The sequence below is a fragment of the Terrapene carolina genome, unplaced genomic scaffold, assembly GCF_002925995.2.
Source record: "Terrapene carolina triunguis isolate 2854851 unplaced genomic scaffold, T_m_triunguis-2.0 Scaffold517, whole genome shotgun sequence".
NCBI lineage: Eukaryota > Metazoa > Chordata > Testudines > Emydidae > Terrapene > Terrapene triunguis.
This window is the reverse complement of record NW_020664868.1, coordinates 3,168,315-3,176,591: the sequence shown is the minus strand read 5'-3', so window position 1 is coordinate 3,176,591 and position 8,277 is coordinate 3,168,315. Positions and strand designations below refer to the sequence as shown.

Genomic DNA, 8,277 nt, shown 5'->3' with positions numbered 1-8,277 from the left:
GCCCCCCCCCCCCGTCTCCTGATCGCTCCCCACCCCTCTCCCCAGAGAGTGGGGAGCTGCAGGAGGCGTTTTGCCTTGTGATCAGGCCAGGCACGTGGCTTGGACCAAGAGACCCTCGAATAACACCAAGGGGCGTGTGGCTGGGTCCCCTGGCACGGCAAGAGGTCCTACAATAACATGCTCCTGGTGTCAAGTATCCGAGGGGCAGCCCTGTTAGTCTGGATCTGTAAAAAGCGACAGAGAGTCCTGCGGCACCTTATAGACTCACAGACGTATTGGAGCATAAGCTTTCGTGGGTGAATACCCAAGTGTCTGACGAAGTAGGTATTCACCCACGAAAGCTCATGCTCCAATACGTCTGTTAGTCTAGAAGATGCCACAGGACTCTTTGATGCTCATGGTGTGCAGCCTGGCACCCCGATTAAAGGTAAAGGTAAAGGCCCTACAATAACAAACCTGTGTGTCGGCCGCCTGAGGAGAGAATCTACAGCAGCCAGCCAGGCGGCACGGTCCTACAATAACAGACCCGTGTTGTAGCTGCAGTAAAGACGGGGAGGGAATTTTTGCCTCCAAGGGTCTAATATAAAAAGCGAGGGAAGTGTATCTACCGCCTGCCCACTGACCCATGCAGGGACCTTGCTCCTCACTGTTGTCCTTTGTGTCTATAACAGCAACAACATGCTGTACCCCAAGGAAGACAAGGAAAACAGAATCCTGCTCTATGCGGTGAGTTTCAAATGGCCGCAGGCAAATTCAGCCCTGCTCTGAGCCCGTTGAATGTAGCAGAGTTGGTTCAATTTCATACTGACTCCGCTGCTAGTTTACTGTGAGGGAGAGATGGCTGAGGCGAGGGCTGATCTTGGCTTCCCGAGGGGAAGAAACCGCTTCAAAAGATCCTAGTGTTTAACCTCCGATGCACCTGGGCTGCTTTCTGCAATAGCCTGTTGAGGATTTTGTTGTTAGCTGGAGCTTGCTACGGGAATTATCCTGCGCTCCCCTTCCAGGTCTGAGCCCACCATCCCAGTCCTTTCCTTCTGAGAAAGCAGGGTGGGATTTCCTAAAGTGCCTAAAGCACTGATCCTCCAAGGTATTTCAATAACTCCCATTGATTAAGTGCCTAAATACCTTGGAGATCTGAGCTTGAAGTGATTTAGGAGTGCAAATCCCGTTGAATTTCAGTAGGATTTATGCTCCTAAACCTCTTAAGCTCTTTTGACACTCCCTCCAACCCCAACAGAGGGAAGAGGTGATTCTTGTACTTGACGTGCCCGTTGCATTGATTTTTATAAGGGTTAACGGGGCTCATTAAACAACTAGTCACTGCTGTGTGTTAGGAAATGGTATGTATTTGGGGAGAGGTTTTCTCTGATTCCTACTGGCTTTTCCTCTTCATTTTACTTCCCTTCCCTCCAACCTCTTTTTCCTCCTGGCTATGGAGGGCTGAGGATAGCTTCCCCCTCTGATATGGGGATCCAGATCTCACAGCAATGGGTGTGTTAGGAATAGCTAGATAGGCGGTGAACTTCGTGCTGTCAACAGCGAATCATTAGGTTGAGGTGTTGCGCTCTTCCTTCTTCGCTCCCAGTTTCTGTCTGTGCAGGAATAAGGAGTCAAGCTCTAATAGTCCCTTCCCCACACACACACGTGCGCTATACCTCTGTGCTTCCTGTTTTGCCACAATGTCAGGGTTATACACCTCTACCCCGATATAACGCTGTCCTCGGGAGCCACAAAATCTTACCACGTTATAGGTGAAACCGCGTTATATCGAACTTGCTTTGATCCACCGGAGTGCGCAGCCCCTCCCCCCCGGAGCCCTGCTTTACTGCGTTATATCCGAATTCATGTTATATTGGGTCACGTTATATCGGGATACAGGTGTATTTAGAATGGTTTAAGTAGGGATTTCCTGCCAGGAAAAGCAGTGAGAAATAAAGACACCAAGGGTATATCTTTACTGTTACCCTGGGCTCTTTCCCAGGTTTTAGCCCCAGCCTGCCCTTACCATCACACGGAAAAACCTCTGACCCATGTCTGGAAATGCATTAAGTCCGGGCTAGCTGGAATGGCTGGAGAGGGGATATTAGAGCCGGGCTCTTCTTTCACTTGGGTTAGAACCTGTCTAGGCCTGGTCTACACTAACCCCCCAAATCGAACTAAGATACGCAACTTCAGCTACGTGAATAACGTAGCTGAAGTCGATGTACCTTAGTTCGAATTTACCGCGGTCCAGACGCAGCAGGCAGGCTCCCCCGTCGATGCCGCGTACTCCTCTCGCCGAGCTGGAGTACCGGCGTCGACGGCGAGCACTTCCAGGATCGATTTATCACGTCTAGACAAATCGCAATAAATCGATCCCAGAAGATCGATTGCTTGCCGCCGAACCAGCGGCTAAGTGTAGACATACCCCTACTTTGCAAAATCACTGTCCTGCTGATAGTCCTCCAATGCCCTTCCCAAAATTCCCCTGCGAAGGACAGACTGGTTCTCCTGCAGTTAATACAGTTGAGTGGGAAAGAATCTGAGGCCTGATCTAGGCCAAGTTTGGTGCTCAGATCTGGGAACCAATCACCTGGGCTAACTGTGCAGTGAAGACCTACCTTCATGCGAGGAGGTGCATCTGATTGGTTATATTAGTGAGACTGAACAGCGCTTACTAAGGTAGCAACTTCCGATTGGATATCCCCATTCTAGGATACATTTTATTTCTCTCTCGGTTTCCTTCCCAAGTGTCGAAACTGCGATTACCAACAGGAAGCCGACAACAGCTGCATCTACGTCAATAAGATCACCCATGAAGTGGAGTGAGTATGAGAGGGCTCGTACCTGGTGCTGAACAAAGTCTGTGGCCATTCCAAGCCGTTGATGATCCCCTCCCTCATTTACCGAGCTGTTGCTTAAACACACCTCTCATGGAGAGAATGTGGTGCAGTGGTCAGAGCCAACGGCTGGAGCAGTAACTGCGCTATCCCAGTTGTAAGCGTAACTGTGGCACCATAAATAAAAGTTTATAAAACGTTGTAATAGTTTATAACAAATGTTAATGAGCAAAGATGTAAAAGGAAGACAGTCTAAAATAGTTTAAACACCTTATTAATACAGTATAAGAATGGTGTTAAGATTATGCCTGGTAAAGAAAAGAAATGAATGGACTAAAATTGATGTAGGGTTGGGGGTCAGGAATTCCCAGCTTAATCTTGGCTTTGGGAGTGAGCATGGTCTAGTTGTCAGAAACAGGGGACTGGGAGCCGGGACTCCTGGGTTCTCTTCGTGGTTCTGGGTATGAGTGTGCTCTAGTGGTTAGTGCAGGGGAAGGTGCGTCAGGACTCCTGGATTCTGTCTCTAGCTCTGCCACACCGTGTGATGTTGGGCTAGTCCCTTCACCTCTTAATGCCTGGTTTCCCCCCCCGTTGAATGGGGCCAGCCCCATCCATCAGCGGGGTCATCATGAAGCACTTGGAATTTGTGCTGGACCGTAGAGGGGGAATATGGGTCCAGTTGCCTTGAAGGGTGACAAGCAGCTATTTCACCTAGTAGAAAAAGTCATAATAGCACCCAAGTGGCTGGAAGTTGAAGCTAGACAAATTCAGACTAGAAATAAAGATGCATATTTTTAAGGGAGGGTAATTAACCATTGGAACAACTGGCCTAAGGACAGGGTGGATTTTCCATCACTTGATGTATTGAGGTCAAGACTGGATGTCTTTCCCGTACGTCTGTCAGTCTGAACACAGGGTGGAGTCGTATGATTATCACGGTCCCTGTCTGCCCTGAAGGCAGCTCGTTACTCATAGATTCTTAGCTCCTAACAGATCTGTTTTCATTGCAGTGAATTGACACAAATCATTGCGGACGTTTCCCAGGACCCAACTTTGCCCCGGACAGAGGATCACCCATGTCAGAAGTGAGTGTTAACCCCTATGGAGCCTGCTGCCAGCCATTCTTTTAAGTGCTTGGGGTGTGGAAATAGCCAGTGGCCTGAGGGTTACGTTAACTGGTTAGCTCTGACATGCAAGATTTCCAAGAGTCGGAAGATAAACCAACACAGTCACTTATCTGGAAACCTCTAGCTACAGTCTCACAAGCTAAGCAGGATTTCCTGGTGGGGAGATCGCCAAGGAAAACCCTGGCTGCAGCAGGCTGTAGTGCTCAGTAGGGAGGGCCGGCCCCTCCAACAAGGCAGCTCCATCTATCTAGAGGTGCCATTTCTCAGATGAAATGTTAAACAGAGAACCTCCCAACCTGTGACCATTAAAGATCCCAGGTCAGTTGTGTGTGTCCAGGCTTGGGTAATTGCATTCTGCCTCCTTAAATTCCCTGCACCATTTTACTAGCAGGTGGGATTGTGTCCATTTCCTGGACTCCCCTTCCACCCCTTCTCCTCTGGCTCCTGCCCCCTCCAGTTTTCCTAAAACCCCTGCCGGAGCCTGCACTTCTGCACTGCAATTCATAGCCCTGCAGCCTGAGCCCTGGGGACTTTTATTGCAGTGCTGACAGATCCTGGGATAGGAACTGTCTGTACAGAACCTAGCACCATGGGGCTTGATCTTGATTGGGCTTTAGCCACAACTATAATAAACATGGTTAACAATAACATCATGTGTTTAACCACAAGACTCCCAGTGATCCTGCTGGTTCGTTCCCAGCTAAACACTGCTGCCAACCCAAATCCGTTCTCTCTGAGCTTACATCCCTACTCTGATTCAATGCTGACCTGTCCCTTCTTTCCAGGTGCGGGCACAAAGAAGCAGTATTCTTCCAGTCTCACAGCGCAAGGGCTGAGGTGAGGGAATCTGCTCCTAGGTTTGGAATAACGTAGAGTTAGTTGGGGTCTTATTTCCATGTACCTGCCTGTCTTGGGCCCATGTGGAGCGGTTTCAAAGTTGTAACAGGATCCACTGGCTGGAAGTTGAAGCTAGATGGACTAGGCTGCATCCCATCAAGGAATGGATTAGTCTGAGTGTGATGCACCTCACCACCAGCTGCCCTTAGCATGAGGAAGCTTGGTCTGTGCCTGCCAGGGCGTAGCTCTCCACCACCACCAGCCTCCGGCAACACCAGCTTCCCCTCTAGGCCTATGCAGGCCCTACCGTCTCTTTGCAGGTTAACAGCAGACACAGCAATCCTCAAGCATCCCCCTGTGGTGTCCAACCCCTGATCCACTGGACGCTCACAGTACATCACAGCATATCAGTTACACCACAGAACACAGCTTCGCTCAACCCACAGCACTTAATTTGTTTATAGAGAAAGCAAGAGTCAGGTTATTTAACAAAGAACAGCATCAAAGGATAGACATCAGAATTACTGGAAACACAAGGTTACATAGAAAATAAAACCATACCACGCATCCTAGAGCCTAAACTTAACTAAGACGACGTTGTCGTGCCATAGAGCAAAAGCTCTCTCAAAATCCTTCCAGCGTATTACAGCCAGGCCTGGCTGGGATCTTCCGTTCATGAAACAAGCACGGGTTCCTCCTCTGTGGAGTTTGTCTTTACGGTTATAGTCCAAAACTCCATTGTCCGCACTTGCAAACAGGACAACCCTGTTGCATGGGTTTTCCTGCCTAGGGTCGCCCCTGGAGACTCCGTGATCACTTGATTAGCATTTTGCTCAGACTGTGAATGGATGTCCATTGTGACCCATCCAGTACTCACTTTACAGGTAGGCAGACAGCGAGATAAACATCTCTTGCCTGAAAGAAACCCATTTCTCACCTTTTCTGGTGACAGGCCCCAAGCCACAGACCGTAAGAACATAATGTTCAGTATAGATACCCAGCTCCTTGCATATTATTGGTATGTACGTTTTGCAATGATTATGGACACCAGTGAGACACAGGCTTTTAGTAGAGACTTTGTGACACTCTTTGGAGAACTAGTAAGGTACCAGACCCAGGGGATCCCTGTAAACCTCATGCATTTTAATACAACTAAATGTATCCATCTGGGAACAATGAATGCAGGCCATCCTTAGAGGATGGGGGACTCTATCCTGGGAAGCAGTGACGCTGAAATAAATTTTGGGAGTGTGGGGGGGATAATCAGCTGACTATTAGCTCGCAGTGCAATGCTGGGACCAAAAGAGCCTATGTGATCCTGGGATGCATAAATGGGAATCTTGTGTAGGAGCAGAGAGGTTACTTTCCCTCTGTGTTTGGCCCTGGTGTGACCGCTGCTGGGATCCTGGGTCCAGTTCTGGTGCCCACCATTCAAGAAGGATGTTGATGATAAATTGGGGTCAGAGAAAAGCCACAAGAATGATCAAAGGGTTAGAAAACATGGCTTATTGCGATAGACTCAAGGAGCTCAATCTATTTAGCAGAACGAAGAGAAGGTGAAGGGGTGACTTGAGGGGTCTCTCAGTACTGACAGGGCGAACAACTATTTAATAAAAATGGGTTCTTCAGTCTAGCAGAGAAAGGTCTAACAGTCATACTCAGATGGACGCTGGAGAGCCGCAAGTGGCTCTTTAATGTGTCTCTTGCAGCTCTTTACAGCACATATTAAAACACTTAATTATTAACCAATCAGGATGCTTGTAATATGTTATTAGCCAATTGTAGTTGATACAATAATATTCAGTCATTTTGCTGTGAGAATTATATATAACTCAATGTTTCCCATCCTACTGTTTCAATATGAATCTATAGTACTATAGAAAATGAAACAATGAATTCCCCTGACTGTGGCTCTTTCGGGTAATGTTGCTTGCTAATCTGGCTCCTGAATCATAGAATCGAATCATAGAATATCAGGGTTGGAAGGGACCTGAGGAGGTATCTAGTCCAACCCCCTGCTCAAAGCAGGACCAATCCCCAGACAGATTTTTACCCCAGTTCCCTAAATGGCCCCCTCAAGCATTGAGCTCACAACCCTGGGTTTAGTAGGCCAATGCTCAAACCACTGAGCTATCCCTCCCCCCAAAATCCCTCCTGAACCACTGAGGTCTGAGTATCTCTGGGCTAACATGCTCCCATGGCTGGAGGTTGAAGCTAGAGAAATTCAGACTGGGAATAAGGCATACATTGAACAGCGAGAGTAATTAGTCATTGGAACACGGGTCCTGGTGGATTCTCCATCATGGACAATGTTTAAATCAAGATGGGGATGTGTTTCTAAGAGACCTGGGGCTGTTCTCTTGCTCAGGCTAGGATGGAGGTCAGACTAGAGGATCACAACTGGCCCTCCTAGCCTTGGAATCTGAGTCCCTGCACCCTCCACTAGTTGGCATCAAGATGTTCCTGGGCCACACTCAGTTGTTGCCTTCTCCTGTTGTCTAGGACGCCATGAGGTTGTATTACGTATGCACCGCCCCGCACTGCGGCCACCGCTGGACTGAATAAAGGGGCAGCCGTTTGAGACCTGACATCACCTCTGGCCCCCGGTTGTTAGAAACACTTGGGCTCTGTTCCCATCTTGGAAGAGCCTCCGTTTCTGGTTCTATCTACCCGTTGTATTTTTGTTAATAAACAGGTTTTATTTTTCAAGTCACACCAGCACGTACTTCTGTGAAATCGGGCCTGTTGTAGCCTAAGAGTGTGTCTTCACTACCCTATTAACTAGAGGGACCTGCCTCTCGGGAGAGAGGGCACAACCCCTTGGGCAGGATGGGTCACCTTGCTCTACTTTATCAGGAAGAGAGCTAAAGAAAGGATCTGTTAAGAGCTACACGCTGCTGGGTGAGGATTATACCACAGTAAAGGAAATTAGAACAAACAAGTCGTGTCCCATTGCAGTGAATACTCCTCTAGGCTCTGAAAAAGTGATGCTGCCGGGACTGTTTCTAGGGTTCCGCCCTCTCAAAGGCCCCTCAGGTTCTTGTCCTTTCAGCTCTTTCCTGGTTGAAGGTTTTCTTTGTTGCTACCAACAGGCGGCTGTCTCACCAAGAGAGCAGCTGATGTGTTTCAGCTACCGTGACACCTTCCCCTGCAGCAGCTGCTCATTAGGAACACAGGGACCAGCCAGACTGGCTCAGACCCGAGGCACGTAGCCCACGATCCTGGCTCTGATAGCGGCCAGTACGAGCCGCTTCAGTGGAAAATGTAAGCACCTAGCGGTGGCAGTTGTGGGATAATCTGCCCCCACCCTAGATCCCGCCTGATCTCTATTAGGGATCAGCTTAAACCATGCAGCAGGAGGTTTATCCCCTTGCCTAACGCATGAACTCTGGCTATTCTCCATGTAAACATCCAGTCGCTTTTGGACTTAGCAGGATCCTGTGACAGAGAGTTCCACAGGCTAAATAACCCATTATGTGACAAAGCACTTCCCC

General features: G+C 48.7%; 1 protein-coding gene across 1 annotated transcript in view; it reads left to right on the top strand.

Moving 5' to 3' along the window:
- POLR2I (RNA polymerase II subunit I) overlaps positions 1-7,484 on the top strand; it is a 7,833-nt gene extending 349 nt beyond the window's left edge. The window contains exons 2-6 of the mRNA XM_026658896.1: positions 672-726; positions 2,731-2,804; positions 3,830-3,904; positions 4,732-4,783; positions 7,286-7,484. Of these exons, the coding sequence (XP_026514681.1) occupies positions 672-726; positions 2,731-2,804; positions 3,830-3,904; positions 4,732-4,783; positions 7,286-7,348 (319 nt within the window). The 3' untranslated portion in view covers positions 7,349-7,484. The remainder of the gene's footprint in view (positions 1-671; positions 727-2,730; positions 2,805-3,829; positions 3,905-4,731; positions 4,784-7,285) is intronic.
- The last annotated feature ends 793 nt before the right edge of the window (positions 7,485-8,277 follow it).